Source organism: Lynx canadensis, chromosome E1 (genome assembly GCF_007474595.2).
Source record: "Lynx canadensis isolate LIC74 chromosome E1, mLynCan4.pri.v2, whole genome shotgun sequence".
Taxonomy (NCBI): domain Eukaryota; kingdom Metazoa; phylum Chordata; class Mammalia; order Carnivora; family Felidae; genus Lynx; species Lynx canadensis.
Genome location: NC_044316.2, coordinates 30,920,950 through 30,945,109, shown reverse-complemented (window position 1 = coordinate 30,945,109; position 24,160 = coordinate 30,920,950). Strand labels below are relative to the sequence as shown.

The 24,160-nt window shown below is 35.2% G+C and overlaps 1 protein-coding gene and 1 long non-coding RNA gene across 4 annotated transcripts in view; one reads left to right on the top strand and one right to left on the bottom strand.

The window, feature by feature from the left end:
- Nucleotides 1-24,160, top strand: part of STXBP4 (syntaxin binding protein 4) — a 166,212-nt gene that overhangs the window by 56,256 nt on the left and 85,796 nt on the right. For all 3 annotated transcript variants that reach the window (XM_030295827.1, XM_030295828.1, XM_030295826.1), the window contains 2 exons: nucleotides 4,886-4,975; nucleotides 9,089-9,154. In XM_030295827.1, coding sequence (XP_030151687.1) covers nucleotides 4,886-4,975; nucleotides 9,089-9,154 — 156 coding nt within the window. The remainder of the gene's footprint in view (nucleotides 1-4,885; nucleotides 4,976-9,088; nucleotides 9,155-24,160) is intronic.
- Nucleotides 4,926-13,657, bottom strand: LOC115501011. Its single transcript, XR_003964703.1, has 4 exons — nucleotides 13,570-13,657; nucleotides 10,660-10,745; nucleotides 10,235-10,332; nucleotides 4,926-5,006 (listed from the first exon to the last, which is right to left on the bottom strand). It is a non-coding gene; the product is annotated as an uncharacterized LOC115501011 (long non-coding RNA).

Genomic DNA, 24,160 nt, shown 5'->3' with positions numbered 1-24,160 from the left:
ACTAAAAATGTAATTGTCTTACTGTGATTCTAATCATCATTGCTATGTTAAAAAATTCACACAGTGATAACACCTGCTGCTGGCATAAGGTTACACACAGAAAAGCAAGGTTAGAGCCTCAATTTAACAGAACTGTAACCTTAGCAACAGCAGACTATGGTCTGTCATAATATGATGGGTTTACCACACACATATAGAATACTATATGTTCCCTAACGAAGACTTTTTACAATTTGGTTTCTTACTAAATCCATTTAGTGCATTGCACCCCTATTTAAACAGGTGAGAGAATACAATTGGAAATACAATTGTAAATTTATATAAGAGTGAGTAATGTTTCACTTATAGTGAGGTCATGATATAAAAGGTATGTCTCACTATGTGTGACAGTATGTACTTTATAGCCACTTCATTATATTTCATCTGCAAAACATTAAATATATATTGAACAACTATAGTGTGGATGGCATTGTGTTAGCTGCTCCAGCACGTTATTAAAATAAATAAACTTAAGCCTGTCCCTCAAGGAATTTGAAGTATTGCGTAAGGAAAGTCATGTACATAAATAGATTTTAAACAAGCTCTAGCACTACATGGTAAGACCATAGTTATGATAGAGCCTACAATATTCAGAGAAGATTCCTAACAGAGTTGACTTTTGAGTGACTTTTAAATGATATGTAGGGTTTTATCTACTTAAGAGGTGAACAGAAAGTGATAAGAGAATTAGCATGAATAAAAATATATACATAATGTGATGGTAAACAGAGTAATATACCTTTTTTTTTTTTTTGGAAGTTTTTTATTTTTGAGAGAAAAGGGTGCAAGCTGGGAAGGGGCAGAGAGAGAGAGAGAATCCCAAGCAGGCCCTGCAGGGTCAGGACAGAGCCTGATGTGGGGCTCGAACTTGCAAAAATGTGAGATCATGGCCTGAGTCAAAATCAAAAGTCAGATGCTTAACCGACTAAGCCATCCAGGTGCCCCTAGAGTAATCTACTTTTTTAAAAAGATAAGCAAGTACATGCAGATCAGTGAAGGAAGTTAGGCCTAAAAATGTAAATATTATACTTAGAAGTTTGTACCTTACTCGTAGTCAGTGAGGAGCCATTAGGGAGAATAGTGACACAATCAAAATTGATAGTTTAGAAATAATAATCTTATAGTAGTGTTGGTTATCTTGGAAGGTAATGAAACTGGTCATAGGTAGCCTAGATAGGGCACAAAGGAAAGAGTCCAAATATAGAATATTAAGAACTAAACAATGAAGGTGAGGAAAATGGGAAGAATGGAGAGACAGATATATGATAATTTACCAACAACAAGTATATCATCATTAAGACTTGCATTTGAGTGTAAGAAATAAGGAAAAATGAATTAAAGCTACCTGCAGAGTTTTGATTAGGATGATGAATAATGGTAGGGTGGTGCTATTGACAGAAATAGGGAAATGAGAACAGTGGAGAAGATGATAGTTGGATTTTAGAGAGTAAGTTCAATATGCTGACAGGTGTAAGTGACCAAAAGGCCACTGGAAATAAGGAACTAGACACAGAGAGGGATTTGGAGGATAGTTGAAGTGTTCACTCAGGGAGAGCGAGAAAGGGAGAAAGGGACAAACTTTGCGGAACTTCCTCCACTCCCACTTAAGGAGTAGAATGAAATTATTAGAAGCAGCCTAAATATTCTGAAGGGCAGGTGAGATAGTGGGAAATCAAAAACATAGGGAAGAGAAAATGTCAAGGACAAATGGCTTAAGCAATGTTACATGAAAGAAAGGAGGTTAAGAAAGTTGATGGGGGAGTGCATTTATTTTGTCAAATACTAGGTTTATTGGTGACATGGAACATAAATTATTTTCAAAATGTACGGATGGGAAGAAATATATGTAAACCAGATTATTAGAAGTAAAGGAGTGGGGCGCCTGGGTGGCTCAGTCAGTTAAGTGTCCCACTGCATCTCAGGTCATGATCTCAAGGTTTATGAGTTCAAACCCAGCATCATGCTCTCTGCTGTCAGTGTAGATAGAGCCCACTTCAAATCCTCTGTCTCCCGTTGTCTCTGCCCCTCCTTTGCTTTCACTCGCTCTCAAAAATAAAAATAAAACATTAAAAAAAAGAAGTAAAGGAGTAAGAGAAAGGAAGGAGGAAATAGGGAAATATACAGAAATTTAAGGAAAGGAGGTAATTGACTTGGTTTCTAGTGGAAGGCTTTATCAATAAAATTGACCTGAAGCAGACATTGTTCTGTTGAAGATGAATTGAGTGTTGGAATGAATTGAGTGTGGGAATGGAATAGTGGCTATCCAGAATAGAGTGGAAATGATTTATGGTGTTATCTACCAGGTGTTTCAGAGGGGGACAGCCTGAGGATCACAAATGATACTGTGAGAGCCAGACAGGAAAGGAATGGAGGAAGGGAAGGATAAAGCCCAAGAATTGGAAGCAGGTTAGAAAACAGTTCTCTGTCTTGGGGCGCCTGGGGGGTCAGTTGGTTAAGCGTCGGACTTCCACTCAGGTCATGATCTCGTAGTTCGTGAGTTCGAGCCTCACATCCGGCTCTGTGCTGACAACTCAGATCCTGGAGCCTGCTTCAAACTCTGTGTCTCCCTCTCTCTCTGCCTCTTCCCCACTCATTCTCTCTCTTTCTCAAAAATAAGTGAACATTAAAAAAAAAAAGGAAAGAAAACAGTTATCTGTCTGAAATCATTTGAAGTTAAATAGAAACAATTCATTTCATCTGTTGCTTGCTCAGTTGAAGATACTCAAACTCTTAACACATGACTGAGCACGAAGAGGTTTTTCAAAGAATTCACAGGTAACATCTATGGCCAATTCTCTGGCTGTAGGTTTTCACTGCTTAGTCTAAAATAGCAATAGGATTATAGCACGTTTGTTTGTTTTTTTGTCTTTGAGTCATGGTTTGTTCTATGACTATTCGGGCTAGCATTTTACCTCCTAAAATGGTACCATGGGCTCTTTTATTCATGATTTGCCTCCATGTTTTAAGCTCACAAGTTTATAATCGTATCCCTAAAACGCCAACCTATAATTTCTCTTAATAAATTGATATAGTTGTGTTATCTAGATTCTTATTTAAGCTTTTGAATTCTGTGTATTTCATGTCTTAGATAACATGCAAGACATAATAGGCTTATCTGAATGTTGAGTAGCAGTGTTTCCCAGAACACTTTGTGCTTTTGCAGGCATTAGTCCACTGAGATGTCCCAAAATAAATAAAGGTGTGGTGGTTGGGGATATGGTCAAATAACTTGAGGAAATGCAACAAGTTATTAAATTTTATTTCCTTTTGGGATATTCAAAATGCTCATTAGAGTATTAAGGATGTTGGAAGCTCTGCGGGAAAGTTCATTTTTTCTAAATCCTACATTTCTCCAATTTACCTGGCCACAGGGACCACTACCACCATCACCACCACTCAGTTTTGCTTTTGTACAAAACTAGTTAATATCCTTTGGAATGAGCTTTGAGAAATATTGTTACATTTGAATATGTATCAAAAACTATTCTAAATAGTATAAGAATGAATTCTTTGAATGTGTGTTGAGTACTCACAAAAGAGTAGAATAACAGAGACAGATGAAGGATATGAGATGATGAAAACAAATGGCCATACATACCTAAAGGTAATTGTCAGGACAAAATGTTTAGGAAATGCGTAGGATGTTTGTTTAGGAAAATGTTTCTCCCTAAAATTGAGGGATGACTCCTACTTCAGTTATTCTATCATTTAAAATTAAACCTGAATTTCTTATATCCATTCCACCATGATTTCTGTTAGGCAGTTAGTAAAAATCACAGACTAATGACTAAAGTCAGATCTCTATGAGAATCATAAGGTGGCCATTATTAGCTGTGAAAGTTTAAGCAAGCTGCTTACCTTTCGGGCCCGTTTCCTCCTCAGTTAAATGGAGACAAGGTTATAGGAAGGATATAACTTTGAATATATATATATAGTCCTTAGCAATGTATCTGCACACAGTAAGTTCATAATAAATGGTGACATTATTAATTATTTTTATGATCTTTTGTATTTACCTCTCCTCTCTGAAAGGCCCTACCTTAAGCCCATTCTTATAAGAGCAATCATTTTTTCCACATAGTCCTTTAAATTATATTTTCTATACTTTTTTTATTCTGTTATAATTTATACATACAAGATGGCTGTAATTAGACTTGGATTTTTATCTCTGATTAGATTGTCATTGTTTTTTACCTTGTAATTAACTGTCAAAGAGATCATGCTAGCAGTAAGAGAAGAGAAATTGTCATCTCTGGTATTTTGTTGTTGTTGTTATTCACTTGTGCATGAATTATTAATATTACTTTCAATCCACAATTTCTGTGCAGGGATCTTTTTAAGCTGCTTGGCTGTTAATATTGCATTTTATTTAGTTAAAACAAGACATATCATCGATTAATGAACTTTACTGGGTTTACATAAACCATCTTGGTTGATAATGTCCAGCCTTTTGTTAGCCTTACATACCATGTACTTGGCGTGGATGTCTTTGGGGAAGAGTTTATGTCGATAACTCAACGTCTTTTTGACATTATAAACATAGTCTTAGAATTTGGACTTTTAAAGGAAATTATATTGTTGAAACAATCATAAAGAGGACAATAGGATATGTATATGTAATAATCATCTAGATTCTGTTATAAATAACAACAATGTGAAGTTAAGCTTAAATCAAGTTTCCCCAGGTTGCTTTAATATTCTCTTTCATCTAATCAAATGACTCCAAAGAAACCAAATTTTGTTTTTAAAATGCAAAAGCTTAACACTCGTCAAAAAGGATTTTCATGCTAGTTCTCATAATTAGCATTTAATGCATAACTTTTTTCTTGTATTTTAATGTTGACAGCTTCTTCCCTGTGATTCCTTAGAGGCAGATGAAATGGAAAGGCTTAAGCGTGAAAGAAATGATGCCTTGGAGGAAGTGAATACACTCAAGGTAATCTCCAATTTCGCCTCCTTACATTTTGCTTAGAAAAAAAGAAAAGAAAATTATTATATTTATTATAAGTAAATTATCAAATGTATGCTATTAATGCTTGTAATATTATAAATAAAATTAATATTGCAAAAACTGTTAATATCACAAAATAGATCATTTATTTAGTCAATAGGCCTTTAAAGAGTCAACTTTTTGGTTCACATACTTATTTATATTTCACCATGTCCATATAAGATTCAGGGTAGACTGGTTTTTGCTCATACCTTCTGATCTGGCTACTTCTGCCCCTTTTTGTTCTCATATTGGTGGCAAGGATGAGAAGCCAACAAAGATTAGATGAGTCAACAAAGCAAGCCATGACAATTTTGGATCCCTTAGATGTTCATTGGAAATACTTTTTTCCCATGGAAAATACATGCTTCAGAGACCTCTTGTTTTGGTAACATAATTTGGAATTAAAGCAATATGATTAAGAGAAGAATAGACATACACTGTGCCCAAATATACTTTAAGATTTTGATTCATTTTACATATTTTCATTTTGTTTTTAGTAGAATATTAAATTATATCCTAATTTTTACAGGAATACATTAGATTTTCCAAGTCTTTAAGAAAAGCACTATAACTACTTGATTCATGATTAATTCACCATAGGAATATGTTTTTTTCAATTATTTTACTTTATTTTCTGAAATAAGTAAAAATCTATGTTTATTTAATTTTTATTAAACTGAAATCTTTATACCTCACCTTAAAAAAGGAAGAAATTTCTTTCCTACCTTAGTATTTAAACTCCAACTTCTAGAGGAAGCCATTGTTAAACATACCTTGTTTATCCTTTTAGAGACTTTTTCTTTTTTTTTTAATTTTTTTTAATGTTTGTTTATTTTTGAGAGAGAGAGAGAGACAGAGACAGAGCGAGCATGAGCAGGGTAGGGGCAGAGAGAGAGGGAGACACAGAATCTGAAGCAGGCTCCAGGCTCTGCGCTGTCAGCACAGAGCCCGACGCGGGACTCAAACTCACAAACCGTGAGATCATGACCTGAGCTGAAGTCAGGTGCTTAACCAACTAAGCCACACAGGCATCCCAAGAGCCTTTTTCTATACAGCCAATTATATTTCTAAAAATAAATGTGTATGTGTGTTTTAACTTTAACATTAATTTCTTCACACACTGCACACTTTTTTACAGCTTGCTTTCTTTTTTTCCCCTCTCTTTGTTAGCCTTATATCTTCTTTTTTTTAAGTCGATTTATTTAATTTGAGAGAGAGCATGAGCAGGAGAGGGGCAGAGAGAGAGAGGGAGAGAGAGAGAATCCCAAGCAGGCTCCATGCTGTCAGCACAGAGCCCAACACAGGGCTCCAACCCACAAATTGTGGAATCAAGTAGCTGAAATCAAGAGTCAAATGCTTAACTGACTGAGCCACCCCGGCACCCCTGTTAGCCTTATATTTTAGGCTACTTTTCAAGTTAATATGTGCATATCTGCCAAATTCTCCCCAATGGCTCTTCTGCCATCAAATGGTTCTGTCCTAAGTTTTCTAGCCAGTTCCTTATAGATGAATATTTAAGCTGTTTCCAGTTTTCCACTATTAAAAAGAATTCCTTCAGGGGTGCCTGGGTGGCTCAGTTGGTTTAGTGTCCAACTTCCACTCAGGTCATGATCTCACCATTCAGAGTTTGAGCCCCGTGTCAGGCTCTGTGCTGACAGCTCAGAGCCTGGAGTCTGTTTCAGATTCTGTGTCTGCTCTCTCTCTCTCTCTCTCTCTCTCTCTCTCTGTCTCTGCCTCTCCCCCACTCACACTCTGTCTCTTTCTGTCTCAAAAATAAATAAACTTGGGGCGCCTGGGTGACTCAGTCGGTTGAGCGTCCGACTTCAGCTCAGGTCATGATCTCACTGTCCATGAGTTCGAGCCCCACGTCAGGCTCTGTCCTGACAGCTTAGAGCCTGGAGCCTGCTTCAGATTCTGTGTCTCCCTCTCTCTGCCCCTCCCCTGCTCATTCTCTCTCTCTCTCTTTCTCAAAAATAAATAAAAACATTAAAAAATAAAAATAAATAAACTTTAAAAAAATTAAAAATAATTCCTTCATAAATAGTTTTATAGTTGTATCTGAGTAATTTCTACAATTTTAAAAACACAAATTGAATATTTCTGAAAGATTGCTTTATCAAAGGATATGTCACATAAAATTTTATGCATGCTACCAAATTACCCTTCAAAAGATTTTACCAATTCATGTTCCTTCCAAGTGTGTATGAACATTCCATTACTAAAGGAATATTAATAGACTTTTTTACAACTTTGAAACCACTTCTACATTTGTTGGTATAACAGTTAAGAGTCACAAAATGAAAAAATACAAATTTAGCTTTAAGAATAAATTGACAATATTTCCTCATATTCTCTTTGAAAATATCTCCAACAATGGTTATCTTGGTAAAATATCACCTTACATAATTTATCTCTCTGTAAGCCATTTAATCTTATGGTTCATTAGAATTTTGAGAGGCTCTCAAGTCTTTTTTCATTTTCTTAATATTTATCATATTAAGTGATATGATCATTTTAGTGATATATTTCAGTTTTTATTTGAATATCAGTATTAATTATTAGAATTTTAATTTAAAAGTGTATTTAGATAATGTTTAAGCAGGGCTTCCCTAAATAGCTATTCAATAAATCAGGATTCACGTTTAATGTCTGTAAAATGTAACTGAACATACCCTAAAGTGATAGGACCTGAAATCTCAGATAAAGCATATTCTGTATTTTATAATTTACTTTACCTGGAAACCTAGTGGCTGAGAACCACTTGTTTGGCCATATAGAGTGTACAAAGCAATAAATACTTCTTCGAGGTAACATTTGTACCTTCAGTATTTTTACTTGTGTTATACACACACACACAAATGACAGAGGTTTTTAAATGCAGTTCACAGAATGTGTAGGTGCTCTCTAGTCACTTGCCGTTATCCTGTGACATCTCTATCCTTCATCTCTGACTTGAGGTACAATACAAATAAAAACGAAACCAAGATAAGTTGATGCCAGTGGCTACTTTTTTCTTTATTTTACAAGAATGATTTTTAAAAGTGCTGTGTTCTTTATTTAACTTGAAGCCATCTCCCTACAAAGTTTAGATTGCTACTGGTTTGCAAAGCTGAATGAAAATAGATGTATTTTCCATTTACAGATGCAAAAAAAGTAGGACACAGAGTGAAGGTGAGTTGCTAGAGCATCAAAGCATGAGAGCCAGCAGTTTCCTGGCTCCCGGCCTGTGGCAGATTCATTAGATTGCTATATGATATTCATCTTCATACACCCTCATTTCATCTGTTAGATAAGAATGAGCTGAAATATACCAGGAAGCAGAATGCTTCTTATAAACATTGCAATGTTGCCATGAATATTTACCACTCAACTTAATCTTCAAGCAGTTCCTCTGCCCAAGTTTATAGTAAAATGGTCCTTAAATTACTCTGAGTATTTTTGATTTGATCAATAAAATGTGGATTTATTTATGGTATATTTTTAAAACACTGAATGTTTTAGAGTATGTGCTTAAGTTAATGTTAAAAGATGATAGTATTTAATTTGCATGCATATTCTACATTAGTAACTATTATTTTGTAGTTTGGTTATGGTAGCCATATCTTCATTTTTGTGGATAATCTTCTAAGTACAAGCTAAATCAGGAAAAGAATAGTCAATCCAATTTCTTATGTCCTCTTTCGGGTGGTAAGAGACCTTTACCTCTAAGATGTAACTGTAATGCTCTTCAGTTTGGAAGCGCCTGGGTAATGATCGCTCTTTTCCAAATTTTGTTAGTATTTACACATTTTCATCCTGATGGATTTATTTTGGAGCTCAGAAGTGGAGAGTGTACAAAATGGCTATTTACAGTTAACAGGAAATGCATTTATATCACAGTTGTACTGTAAATAACTAATTTTGAATGGTATGTGTAAAGCTAGAAAACTGACTGAGGACTTTCAGATTGTAGCGATTGGATGTTTGGAGAATTTATAAATGTTGAAATAAAGCCCTAAGAATGATACTCATTGGTACTTCATAACATGTTATTAATTCAGTGGTTTTTAAATATAGGAAAAACTATTTGAATCAGAAAGGCAAAAGAAACAGTTGACAGAAGAACTCCAGAATGTGAAACAAGTAAGTGCATATATTACATATGTGTGTTTTATGTATAAGTGCATAAACATATGAGGTATATAGCAATGATGCTGTGTAATATCCTGGAGCTTATAGATAGATGTGAGTAACATAGTATAAAATAGCATAAATCTTAATGGCAATCACTTTCAGAGGCTGTTTCTGTGCTGAAGTCCTGCTACTGTTGCTCAAAGAAATTGCTTTCAAAACCAGATAACCATGGACTGAAATGGCCAATCTCATTGCTATTCTATTGTTTTACCCTTTTATTTTCCCTTTTTCTTTTCTTCTGTTTCTCATACTTCATTGTATTAAAGAAAAAACAAAAGAAGAAAAGAAACCTCCAAGGCAGAGGATTTTTTACTTTCATTTTTTTTAGTGTATATTTATTTATTTTGAAAGAGAGAGAGAGTGTGTACACATGCAAGCAAGGAAGGGGCAGTGAGAAAGAGAGAGAATCCCATCTGGATGCACTGTTAGCCCAGAGCCCAAAATGGGGCTCAGTCTCATGAACCAGGAGATCATGACCTGAGCCAGTATCAAGAGTCGGATGCTTAACCAACTGAGCCACCCAGGTGCCCCTACTTTTATTTTTTAGCACTAAAAAGTAAAAATTTATTTTTTTTTTTAATTTTTTTTTCAATGTTTATTTATTTTTGGGACAGAGAGAGACAGAGCATGAACGGGGGAGGGGCAGAGAGAGAGGGAGACACAGAATCCGAAACAGGCTCCAGGCTCTGAGCCATCAGCCCAGAGCCTGACGCGGGGCTCGAACTCCCGGACCGCGAGATCGTGACCTGGCTGAAGTCGGACGCTTAACCGACTGCGCCACCCAGGCGCCCCTAAAAATTTATTTTTACTCTGCATTGTTCTTCACAAAATTTTAGGCAGCTTACAACAGAACAGATACAGTGGCATTATCATGAAATACATACAAATAAATATTGTTAAGAGTAGAAAGATAAAAGAACGTTTCTAGAGATCACTGACAATCAAGTGATTTTGAATTTCCCTGACTTCATCCCCCCAGAAAACATAAAATCGACAAAGAAATCTAATAAAATCACATAGAACCCATACCTTCAATATGACTGTGACATAAAACATCACATCTTTGAAAATATATATAAATAGAATAAAAAAATTTCAAACTCCTGCGGCTTGCCTGCGGCTGAAACCTAGAATACAAAGAACAGTGGTGGTAAGCCTTCAATGACTCTGGAAAAGAACTAGGAAAAACAGAACAATTAGACAAAGTTCTAATAAAATCACCTCCAGAAAGAAAATGCAATAATGAATGCCAGACTCTAAGCACAGAATAGTAGTTGGTGATTCCCAGGACTTGAGGAAGTGTGTAACCAGAAGTGGCAACATTGGAAAATCACTGTCTCTGGGGAATAACCTAGTGAACAGAAACAAGATGGTATCCCTTGGAGACTAGGCAATAAGGAAATAAGAGGAGAAAATTAAAGATTATGCAGAAATGAAAGAGAAACAATACATACCAGTCCTTTCCATCTACCTCCACCATGACAATCATGATCCATAAAGAACTGCACAGGAGAGTGTGCTGTTGAACTAAGAACTCTTTCTGTGAAAGAAAAAGGAATAGGAAAAAAAAAAATTAAATCTGTCCCCATTATTACAAAACTACTGTAAAAAATCAGACAATATGAATTAAAGTTTTCCTTCTGATAAAAACTCTCCAAAACAATTTGACCACAAAGCTGAAGAAAACTAATATAACACTCCAAACTCAAATATCCTTAAACAAAGCATTTGCCACTACAAAAAAACACTTTAAATCAGAAATTTTTTAAAAAACTAAAAATAGAAATTGATTTTAAAAAAAGGCAGGAAGAAGTAAAAGGAGAGTTGGTAAAACTTAGGAAAGAAATAGGAAAAGACAAAAGTATATCAGAAATGAAAACTAAGTTTATAAATACAGACAGATAAAAAAGCATTGGAAAAAAAATGCCATGACCAGGACAACGATAGTGAAAGGAAGTAAGAGTTTCTTGAAGAAATAAAACAACTGAACAACACTAATATTTAGAACTATAATCCAAGAAAACTTCCCAGAATAAAAGAAGACCTGAATCTCTCATTGGGTACTAGGGAAATCTGACCTCAAAAGATCAACTCTATGACATATCCAGTAAACGTATTAGGCTTTAAAGATAGGAAAATGCACCATGCCTTCAAGTGAAAAGATCAAATAACTTACAAAGACAATAGAATTTGACCAGCATCAGCCTTCTCAGCACAACAAAGTAAGGCCAAGTAGAGCACCATTTTCAAGAAACTAAAGGAAAGAAAATGTAAACCAAAATGTATACAGCCAAGCTGACTTTCAGATACCAAGGCCCTGGAAAAATAGTTTGGAATGTGCCAGTATTCAGAGAATGCTGCACATACGTAGTATTCCTGAGGAATCTAGGAGAGGATGAGTTTCATCCAGCCAAAAAATTACTGGAATAACTTTGTCCAGAGTTTCCCAAAGAATGAGCATTTCACAGATATTCTATTGCTGAGACAAAAATGAGACTGAGGTCACATGTCTGACAAAAAAATCAGAAGATGCAATTTATTTAAAAAATGAGAGGATAAAGCAGGGGAAAAAAAGGAAAATAGAATACAACCACTCTGTTGTGTAAGTAAGGCTGATGTCAGATAGTAAAACATTAGGTAAAAATAGAGATTTCAGGCACTATAAAAAGTAATAAACAAAGGTAACCTATGGAATGAAAATACACACCTTACAAAATATCAAAAGTAATTTAAAGGAAAAAAAAGCGAAAGAAACACACAAAATAAACACAGTAAATATAATATATGCACACAATAATTTCAACAAAATATGACTGAGTTGAGACCATCATAGTTATTTCAATTAACATGAATCGGATCATGTTAATGATGTTTTAAAAGCTCTTTTAAAAGATTTTCTTAGGAAAATATAGTTTGTCAAAACTGACCTAAGTAGAGATAGAAAGCTTAACAGATCAATTTACATAAAAGAAGCAGAGTTATCAAGAAACTACCCTCTAGAAAAAGACCAGGCCAGATGTTTTACAGGAGAATTTAACCAAACCTTTGGCAATCCCAAAACTACATAAGTGGCTTCAGAGGATAAAAAAAATGAAAGAAAATTTCCAAGTTCTTCTTTTGAAACTAGTATAACATCAGTGCCTAAACCTGATAGAAACAGCACACAAAAAAAGAAAATGCATTTAGACTAGAAAAACAACTAGGGGTATGTGAATTAGAAAAGAAATAAGTAAAACCGTTTGCTTACAGATGATATAATAGTTATCCAGAATACCATTGACAATCAATGATAAAATTCATTCAATGAAAAATTCACAAGCTAGCAAGATATAAAATCAAAATGCGATACTCAATTGTATTCATGTACACAAGTAAAAACCAGATAGAAGTTGTAACAGTTGAGAAGCAAAAAATGATGTAGAAAAATTGGCAAAGACATGAACAGATAGTTCACCCAAAAAACATTATTAAAATGTCCCTTAATTATAGGAAAAGATAAGCTTTCTCATAATAAGAGAAATACCAATTAAGTCTACACTCAGATAGGACTTCCAGCTTCTAGTAATGATAGAGTATAAAAACTGGCTGAAGACATCTTCCAACAGAAAACAGCTTTAAAACCTGACATCAAAAAATAAGTAACTACCAAAGGAATTGGAAGAGTGTACATAATCAGACAAACTTCTCCTCCTGGCTATAAGCCTGGAGCTAACATAATGTGACACTGGTAGAAATTGACCCACACTTAGAATCATTTGGTATTCGAAAAGGTTCACAGACAATTCACCTGGGGGAAAGATGCTCATTACAATACATGGGGATGGATTAAGGAAATACTTGTATGAGGAAAAAAAATGAATCTCCACCCCTACCCCATGTCATACTAAAAAACTAACTGAATTATTATAGATATAAACATAAGAACTAAAACAATTAAATCCTAGAAGGAACTTTTATAACCTTGGGTTAAACAAAGTTAACAAACTGTATACCTAAAATTAGTAAATTTTACTATATTGAAATTTACTATAGAAGAATTCTGCCTCAACAAAGCTTTTTTTTTTTTTTTTTTTAGAAAAACTATGCCAATACCATTTCTCACCCATCCGATGAGCAAAAATTCAAAAGCTTGATGGTACTCTGTTGGTGAGGATGTTTTGAAACAGTCATTCTTATCTGGCATGCAGAATGGTGCCCCTATGAAGGAGGATTTGGCCGTTCTAACAAATCAATATATCATTTACCCTTTGACCTGACAATATCATGTCTGGGAATTTACCCTGAAAATATGCCTCTAGTAGTATTAAAATATATATGCACAGTATTGCAGTCTTGCTTGTAATTAGAAAATATTGGAAACTTACCTTAATTCCTCCTGAGTAATATGGAGCGATTTCCAGGAGATATTACCAAGGAAAAAAAGCAGAGTTCAAAAGAGCGTATATGCAGTGTTTAATAAACAAGAGCAGTTATATATCTGTTTATCTCTTATGAAAGACACCAAAGGAAGACGACACAGTGATGAAACTGGTTATCTATGGTGTGGGTGGACACAGGGTGGAAAAGATACAGGATGGAGAGACACCTCTCTGAGAATTACTTTTTATGTAATTTTTACTTTTGGGTGCATGTTAATATTCTACACATTCAACACATGTACAAAGAAATCAATAAAGATAAGGAAGGGAAAATGAACCTAAAGCTACAAGCCAACTGAAATAAATGAATCTGTTTGTATTTCAAATGAATACCATCCTCATGCTAAAGGAAAACCAATTCAAGTAACTTGTGAACACTGTATTTGTGTTCAGACTTTGACAGGTTGGGACTGAGTTGGAAAAGAATTGCAGACAAATCCTGAACCTTTTTTTAGTATTTTGTTGTTGTTGTTATTATTTAGTTTTATTGTTGTTTTAGTGGTGCAGGCAAAGCAAGTCTGAAACCATTTTAGATGTATTATGGATGTTAGCAAATGTGTTGATTGTCGTTGAGAGCCAGAATCTCAATGAAAACGCACAGACATACAAAATAGAGTAAAGTCACAAAAGAATCCTGTGAGATGGACTGGAATTGGAGGTATTGTGAATGTATCATTTCTAAAATAGCTGTATGTCAGGGTGCCTGGGTGGCTCAATCGGTTAAGCGTCCAACTTAGACTCAGGTCATGAACTTGAGGTCTGTGAGTTCGAGCCCCACATCAGGCTATGTGCTGACAGCTTGGAGCCTGAAGCCTGCTTTAGATTCTGTGTCTCACTCTCTCTCTGCCCCTCCCCAGCTCACGCTCTGTCTCTCTGTCTCTCAAAAATAAATAGACATAAAAAAAAATTTTAATATCTATATGTATATGTGCACATACATATATGTATATTTTTATGCATTTTATATATATATAAATTCATTTATATATATATAAAATCATTCCCTGACTCTGTCAGTTGTAAGAACCAAGAAGCAGACACTCTAACAGCAGTGAACACATAGCATATGTAAATGCCCAGATATCATTAACTACTAAAGGAACCCAGTCTCCATGGAGAAATGACTGATTTAAGCACTGGAGGGAGGGTAAATACAAGATGAACTTAGAACATCTCATTTTACCAGAAAATAAGGAAGTGCTCCAAATGACGGGGTCATGTCATAAGCAATAAGCTTGAAAAGGGCCCCTGCTGGCTAAATCTGGAAGAACTTGAGTACCAAAATAATTAAATACAGTAATGAGTTGCAGACCATTGAAAAAAGTAATCCTTAAGTCCATACCATTAGTAAATAGATTAGCTAATTAATGGGGAGAAAGGGGAGCTCTTGCTCATTATAGACTGTTGAATGCTGACGTAACTGCAGAGGCTGCCAGATTTGGGAAAACAGCATTTTGCATCTGTTTTAGTATAGACTGAATCAGGCTGGAGTCATCAGATGCTAAATCTAGGGGGAAATCTTGATGAAGAGCAGAGTATTTACATATTTACATGATTTTAAAGTAGCTCTCTATAAACTGCTTATTAATTGCTAGGGGAAAATAATAATTATACAGTAGTGAAATAAGACAACACCTTGCCCGGTGCTAAAAATTGATAGCACCAAAGAAGAAGAACAGATGGAGAATATGACTCCAAATGTGAAACCTTGAAAAGGACACATCACCTATGTAGTCCTCCAGCAGAGAACATGTAACCTGAGTCTAGCTATGAGAAAGCATTAGACAAACTCAAAATCAAGAATAGTTTTATTTTTTTTAAGTGTGTGTGTGAAAGAGAGAGAAGGAGCACAAGAGAAAGACAGAATGGCCGTATTCTTCAAAAATATCAATGTCATTAAAAAAAAGAAGAAAGAAAAGCAATAAAAGATCCCAGATTAAAAGAGCCTAAAGACAGGGAGAATAAATACAAGACCTGACTATAGTAGACTGGATCATGCACTGGAGTGGGGAAAATGTTCTAAAGGATGTTATTGGGTCAGTTGACAACCTTGGAGTACAAATGGTGGATTAGATAAAAGTATTGGATCATTGTTAAATTTCCTAAATTTGACAACTAAACTATGGCTATATGAGAATATACTTATACTTAGGAAATACTGAAGTTTTTAGGGGTAAAGAGCCATGATGTATGTAACTTACCCTCAGAAGTTTAAGGAAAAAAAGTGATGTGTGTGTATATGTGTTTTATGCATATACATCTATACACATGTGTGTGCATGTATATGTGTGTTTCTGTATGAGAGAGATTGAGAATTTGCAGGACTTCAGCAACAACCTGTACATACCAGTGGCTTACAAGTATATTTCTCACTCATGAACATGTTAATGAAAGGATAAATCTGGTGAACTAGGTAAATCTGGGTGAAGGGTATGAGGATGTTTTCTGTACTACTAATTCTTGCAACTCTGCTGTGCACTCAGAATTATTTCCAAATAATAAGTGTTTAAAAGTCCTCTATTTTTTTGGCCAATTTTAAGACTCTCATTAAATATTTTTGTGCTTTGGTTGGTATGCGTTTTTAGCTGTGTCTTAAACTCCTGCATCAGTTTATATGGCCAGGCTTTTTTATGTTTTAGTGTTTGCATCCTGAAAGTAGACATTTAGACATCTTCTTTGTTGATTTTTACATTTGGAACAAATGAGAAGGTGGGTTTTTTCCTACATTTAATTAAAATTGTCTTTTCTCCTAAATGGTTAGAGCTTAAAACTTTAGAATATAGAGCATACTTGACAAAATATTTACATTAAGGACTGATTAAGAAATGATTCTAAAGAAAAATTTAACAATTTTGCTTTTTTTCCCCTTGCAATACCTACTTCTTCCACTTGAGGCCCTCCTGTATTTATTTCTCTGAACAGATTAATTTCTGTTATTAGGGAAGGTTGGGTCTTCATGAATAAATAAGACAAATATGTCTCAGAACTTAACAAGATTCAATAGAAAAAGATGGGACATAGATGGAAAAATAAATAGGAAAAAAAATCTTATATGATGAATGGTGAATTAGTGTAAGGAGTAATGAGGCAGATAATAGGCTTTAGAGTTAGACCATGTAGGTTTATTCTGATCCTGCCTCTTGCTTGCTCTTGACCTTGGGCAAGCCACTTCATTTCTCCAAGCCTCATTTCCATCACTTCTAAAATGAGTTTGATAATGGGATCCCTCACAAGACTGTTAGAAGTCTTAAGCAACATATATAGTATAAATGTGTACAGCCCACAGTAAGCACTCAACAAATATAAACTATCATTGTCATTATTATAAATACTAGAAAAAGAAATGCTAGGTGCTGAAAAATATGTGGGAATGATTTGTTTTAACCATTTGCTTTAGAGGAGGAAAACCTAATTCTGGCTGAGAAGATAATGAGACTTTTTATAGAGAGGGTGACGCATACATGAACTGGGCCAGACATAGAAAGGAAAGAACGTTCCAGACGGAGGGCACAGCATAGAAATCATGCTATGAAAGAAAAAGTCTTGAGGGTCAAAATAGGCCTTTTGCACACTAACTGTACTATTATTTGTTAGTATGTTTGTGTTTTCATATCTAACACTGTGGTGATGACATCTGTCTTATAATTTGTTCATAGGAATCGAGACTTTCAGAGTAAAACTGTCAGAATATAGTAGGTTCCTCAAAAATAGTAACTTGGGTTTGTATTCTTTTATCAGCAGCAGCAGCAGCATTATTAAAAGCCCAGGAATATAAGGGAGCTATGGACAGATGAAAAGTGTTAGGAAGTGGCGTTTGGGTGGCTATGTTGGGGCCAAAGCATATAGGCACTTGAATACCAACCTAAGATTTTAAACAACAGACCGCCTCTGAAGATACTTGACAAGGAGAAAAATTATCAACTTGCTTCACCTATAATCTGATCCCTTTCTTTCCTTCACACTCCGCATCCAATTTGTTAGCCCTACTTTTTTAAAGCTACAGAATTTCACCACTTTTCACCACATCCATCACTAGTCTAAGCCACCATCATCTGTGGCTTGTGTTGTAATGACAGCTTCCTACCAGATCACCCTGCTCTTACCCTTGTTCCACCACCATACTGTCTAATCTGAACAGAGCAACCAGAAGTATCTTTTTAAAACTTAAGTTAGAACTCTCTAGGGATTTCCATCACAGAGTAAAAGCCAAAATCCTACCAGTAGTAGCCTACAAGTCAATGTGAGAGCCTATGATGACCTACCTGATCTGCTGTTCTCACACTCCTCTTACCTCAGTGACCTCACCTCTTATCACTCTTCCCTCCCCCCGTTCCCTGCACCCTCACTCCACTGACCTCCAACCCTTACTATGTGTGGAGAAGTTTTGTGGTATTATTAATTGCTTTCTTAGGTGTTATATGCTTTCATGTTTTTGCCCTTTATATCTCCCAAATAGAGGGTAAGCTTCATAGGGGAGCTATCTCTGCTGTGTTCTCTGATTTATATTAGAATAATATCTGACACAGAGTAGGTACTTAGTAAATATTTGGTGAATAAAGGGATGAATGAAGAATATCTATACTTAAGAGTATTCGGTAACTCAAGATCAAATAAGAGGCTTTTGTAATAGTGTGGACCAGCACTGTCTAATGGAGGTATGAGAGCCCCCTATGTATTGTTAATTTTCTTTTTTAAAATTTTTTTAATATTTATTTATTTTTGTGTGTGTGAGAGAGAGAGAGAGAGAGAGTACAAACAGGGGAGGGGCCATTGAGAGAGAGACACACACACACACACACACACACACACACACACACACACACAGAATCCGAAACAGGCTCCAGGCTCCAAGCTGTCAGCACAGAGCCCAACACGGGGCTTGAATTCCCAAGCCGTGAGATCATGACCTGAGCTGAAGTCAAATGCTTAACCGACTGAGCCACCCAGGCGTCCCCGTATTGTTCATTTTCTAGTGGCCACATTTTTAAAACAGTAAAAAGAAATAGGTAAAATTATTTTAAATATACTTTAGTCTGATATATCTAAAATAGGATTGAAGATGCAATAATATTAAAAATTCATTAATGAGATATTTTTACATTCTTTTTTCATACTGTATCTTTGAAGTCCAGTGTTATTTACACTTAGAGCATATCTTATTTTGTACACTAAATTTTCATTGAAAATGCTGTATCTGTGTTTAGATTTAACAAGATTTACTGTTGAAAAAAATGGTTTCATATACACAAATTTTCCAGACATAACTTAAAAATTTTCTACTAACTGAATACCAAAATCTTTTTCTAATAATATTTGCATGCATATGGATAAAACGATTTCATGCTTTTCTAGAAGACTTTGCCTTTCAAGCAAATTATTTCAAAACTACATCTTTTCAAATTAAGTATATCACTAATTCTTAATACCATTAACATCAAGTTCAAGGAAGTATATATTGAAAGCAATTCTAAATTTATCAGTATCAACTTAGCATACCTTAAATTTTTCTTAGTTTTTTGTAACTAATTTATGTGACACTATGAATAATTAAAATCTGCATATTAATTTATGGTAGAAAATATGTAAAATCATTATTATTGATGGATATTATTTAAAGTTTTAATGTCAGTATAAATTCTTATACTTGTTTGGCTTCACAAATAAGCCTTCCCTTTTCTTGGTGCTTTAAATTTAGCTCATTCATGTGCAGTGTGATAATGATTTTTTTTGTCCTTGATTATTGAATATTAGGCAAGCATTCCTTCTGTTTTAAGAAAATTTTTAATTCAAGTTAAAAATATGGTAAATCTTTGTAAAACTCTTGCACAATTCAGCCAAAGACTATTGGCAAAGAACACAGGATCATTAAACCCATTGTCTTCTAAAGTTAGTGAAGAGTCATAGAATTTGCACATATATACTAAACAATATTAACAACTGTATCCATGACGTTTTTCACACATTCAGTTTCAAAAACTGAGCACAGATATTTTCCACATGTAATGTACAGTGGAATGAAGCAATAAAGAAAACAGTCTCTTGTTGGAAAATGTCAGTAAGTTTGAATTTTTGATCCAACAAGGCTGCAGCATCATCTATTATGATAAGCAATTTTATTCATTATCCAGCTGAATCTCTTTCTTTGAAAGATGTAAAAGTTAAAAATATCTAGACCACAAGTTTGATTTTTTTTAGGCTGCAGATTGATAGCTTTTTGTCATAAATTTGGAAGTTCCCTAAGATAGTACATGCATGAAGTTTGAATTGGGCAGTGTCTCCTATGTCACATGGCTCACCTAAAGCTAAAGAAAGGTCTTTGTAGTTTTTCAGATTTTAAATCAATGGATCATTGATGTTGTTAAAAAGTTCTTGTATTCTGTAGGCATTTGTTTTGTGACTTAATTGATGATCTTTCATTTTTGGTAAAATATCTTTTCTAGTCTTTTATCATAACTGAAATTACCATCTTGATCTAAAAATGGTTTATTTACTCTTTTGTGCAACGATCCAAGCCATTTTATAGCTGGCCAAAACTACAAATATTAAACATTTACTTCTGACTTCAGGTGACTGATATCATTGGTTCTTGTTTCACTATTAAGAGAAAACTTACCAGATTCACTAGATTCACTATGTAGGTACAAAAATGCCTCTTAATATTGTTCACTTTTTATACACTTAGAATTTTTCATCACAACAGACAGCTTTGTAGATTGCAACTGAATTTGTCATGAAATTTGCAACATACCTTCTTGTAGTCTCTTTTTATTGTCCTGATTATATTACTAGTTAATACATATCTATTTTATATTGTACCGGTAATATGTCTTCATTTTAGGGGCGCCTGGGTGGCTCAGTCGGTTGGGTGTCCGACTTCGGCTCAGGTCATGATCTCACAGCTTGTGAGTTCGAGCCCCGCGTGGGGCTCTGTGCTGACAGCTCAGAGCCTGGAGCCTGCTTCGGATTCTGTGTCTCCCTCTCTCTTTGCCCCTAACCCACTCACGTCCTGTCTCTGTCTCTCTCAAAAATAAATAAACATTAAAAAAATTTTTTAAAAATATGTCTTCATTTTAAATATAAAATCTTTTCCATACCTACTACTTTAAATAGAAAAAATAATTATATTCTAATAAAAATAAGCATTTCAACTTAAAACCAATTATGATTTACATTAAGTATTACTGTAACTCATGTTGTTGCATAAAATGTTCAGATAAGCACATTCTTACATTATTGTATTAAAAATTTATGGGGCGCCTGGGTGGCGCAGTCGGTTAAGCGTCCGACTTCAGCCAGGTCACGATCTCGCGGTCCGTGAGTTCGAGCCCCGCGTCGGGCTCTGGGCTGATGGCTCAGAGCCTGGAGCCTGTTTCCGATTCTGTGTCTCCCTCTCTCACTGCCCCTCCCCTGTTCATGCTCTGTCTCTCTCTGTCCCAAAAATAAATAAACGTTGAAAAAAAAAATTAAAAAAAAATTAAAATTAATTAATCCATAGTAACCACATCAGTTTATGTATATTACACAAATGACTTACATGCCTATTGAACACTACAGTTCAACAATTATATCTTAAATGATGCAGTCATTAAAATGAAACAAAGCTCCATCAAAACAGTAAAGTTTTGTAAAATGGAAAAATATTTTATACTTGAGAATGTTTTAATTTAAATGCAAACTAACTAAAACTGTATTGAAAATTCAGTTGACCAGCTATATTTCAAGTGCTCAATAGCCACATATAGCTAGCGGCTACCACAATGGACACTGCAAATCTAGAACCCTACATTCTTTTTTTTTTTAACGTTTATTTATTTTGAGAGAGAGAGAGAGCGTGAGTATGCACATGTGTGCATGAGCAGGGGAAGGGCAGAGAGAGAGAGGGAGAGAGAGAATCCCAAGCAGGTGCAGAGCCCAACACTGGGCTCAATATCATGAGCTGTGAGATCATGACCTGAGCCGAAATCAAGAGTTGGATGCTTAACCGATTGAGCCATCCAGGCACCCCTAGAACTCAACCTTCTTGCTACTCAGAACATGATCCAGGACCAGCAGTGTCAGTAACACCTGGAAGTTAGCATTGCAGGGTCTCACATGCCACCCCAGACTTCCTGAATCAGAATCCGTATCTAAGAAGTCGCCAGGTGATTTGTACGCACTTTAAAATTTGAGAAGCACTCTTCCAGGTGATAAGTAGTGGAGGGTTTAACCTGGTGGTGGCAATGGAAATACACCAACGAGGTCTGTGTGAAAGATACAATGACAGTAGTCAATCAGACTTAACAATGATAGAATGTACAGTAATGGAGCAGTCAAGACTTTGTAATTTAGTGATTGAGAGGCTATAATGGTTCATGCTGTAATGATTCATAGTATTCTTAGTATTATGTAATGTGTATTTTCCAGGGGCGCCTGGAAGGCTGCTTCAGGTTCTATGTCCCTCTCTCTCAGCCCCTCTCCTCATGCTCTGTCTCTCTCTCTCTCTCTCAGAAATAAATATATATCGGGGCACCTGGGTGGCTCAGTCGGTTAAGCGTCCGACTTCAGCTCAGGTCATGATCTCGCGGTCTGTGAGTTCGAGCCCCACAGCGTGCTCTGTGCTGATGGCTCAGAGCCTGGAGCCATCTCTGCTCTCCTGTGTCTCCTCTCTGCTCCTCCCCTGCTCGCACTCTGTCACTCTCTCTCTCTCAAAAATAAATTAACACTAAAAGAATGTTTTTAAAAATAAATAAATATACATTAAAAAAATTAATGTATATTTTCCAGTTTTAGCAAAAACAGTTTAAAGTATATGTATGTATTCGTATATACAAGTATATCCATACATTTTGGCACAGCTATTCATTTCAGTAATATACACTTTCAATAAAAAATATACTGCCCCAAATCAAGCATAAAACTGTTCTTTTTATTTTTTATGTTTTTATTTTTTTAGTATATTGACCGTGTATACCATTCAACTTATGTATATAGAATGATATCATTCTGTTTAAGGGGATTTCAGCGATACAGATGAATTGTTAATGAGAGTTCCTATACTTTGTTGAAAATACTAAAATTCTGTCTCCTCAAGGATTAATTTCTTTATTCACAATTAGCAAAAGAGTGTTTAAAAATCACAAATAGAGAATGTGTATAACTCTTCTCTTAAAAACTTTTAAAAACCAGAAACTTGAGTTATATGAAAAGTACATAGGTAACCTGATTATTAAAACACCACTAGATTGATTTTTAATTTATTTTACAATGATGGTTACCAGTTCAATTTGATATCCTTTGTTCACTCATTTATAAACTTTTAATTGAATTATTGTGAGACAGTGGCCTGATCCTAAAAACAGAATAATCTCCCCTTTTTGAAGGTCCATTAACTATTGCAAATTATGGAAATTAAATTACCTTTATTTAGTATAGTGACCCAAAAAGAAAGCAGTGAAGAACTGAAAGATAGGGAGAGAGGGAAAAAGGGAGAGGGAGGAAAGAAAGAAGTAGAAAGGCAAGAACAAGCTATGAAGAGATCCTTTTTCTCTAGAAAGGATCAGGTGTGCTGCTTTTTTTCAACCAGGGCTGACTACTAGAATACTTACTTATTTGTAAGGAATTGGCTGCACTGTTCTCTTTTATGCCTTACAGAATAACCCCACCTTACTGTTTAAAATCATGAGCACAATTTCCCACAAAATAAGACTTCTCGTTATTTTTTCTTCAAGTTCTAACAACTTTTAACAGGCATGGGCCATTCTCCTAACAACTTCCTTTGATCAACAACTTTTCTAAAATGTACTCTCACACTTAAGTTGTTTCAAGTTGGTTTCAGCAGTGTGTTTATGACCTAAGGCAGCGGTGAACTGGTAAACAGTCCAAAGCCAAAGTATTTAGCTTGTCTGAACCAGTCCTTGCGCTAAAGAAACACGGGAAATTGCTCATTTGGCAACTTCTTGACGTTCAGATAAGCCCAGTTGCAGTTAGCCTCACCTGTGCAAAGGTTGGGTTGAATGTTTGACGAGAGCATGAAGTCCTGAGGCAGAAACGTAAGGTCAAATCAGCACAGGAGTCTCTGTGGGTAGTTAAGGTTGAACATGAACTTAGTTACAGCTGGTGCAGCTGGCTTGTGAGCTGTCTTGGTTGATGGATGAAGCAACAAAGGAAACTAACAACGGATTAAATATATCTCTAAAAGGAACAACAATACTATGGGATTTACTAAAGGAGTACTCATGTATTTACACTCTTAGAGATTGTGTTTCTTTCTGCATTTATTAAAGAAACAGTAAAGCCTCTAATTTTTAGAAGTGGTGTCAGTGCCCATACCCTTTTTATTTTTATTTTTTCGTGATCTGAACTTTTTATAGTATTTCAGTATAGCACTAGTAGATATTCTAAGATGCTCTCTCATCTTCAGAAAGGAAAAGAAGAAAAATACATATATTTGATTTGTCAGTCTTTTCTCTTCTGAAAGGGTACTATAGTAAAATGTTCCTATGCTTCCATTTCAGGTAGTCACTTTGTGACCTCAAAATGTCAACTTTTATTTTCTATT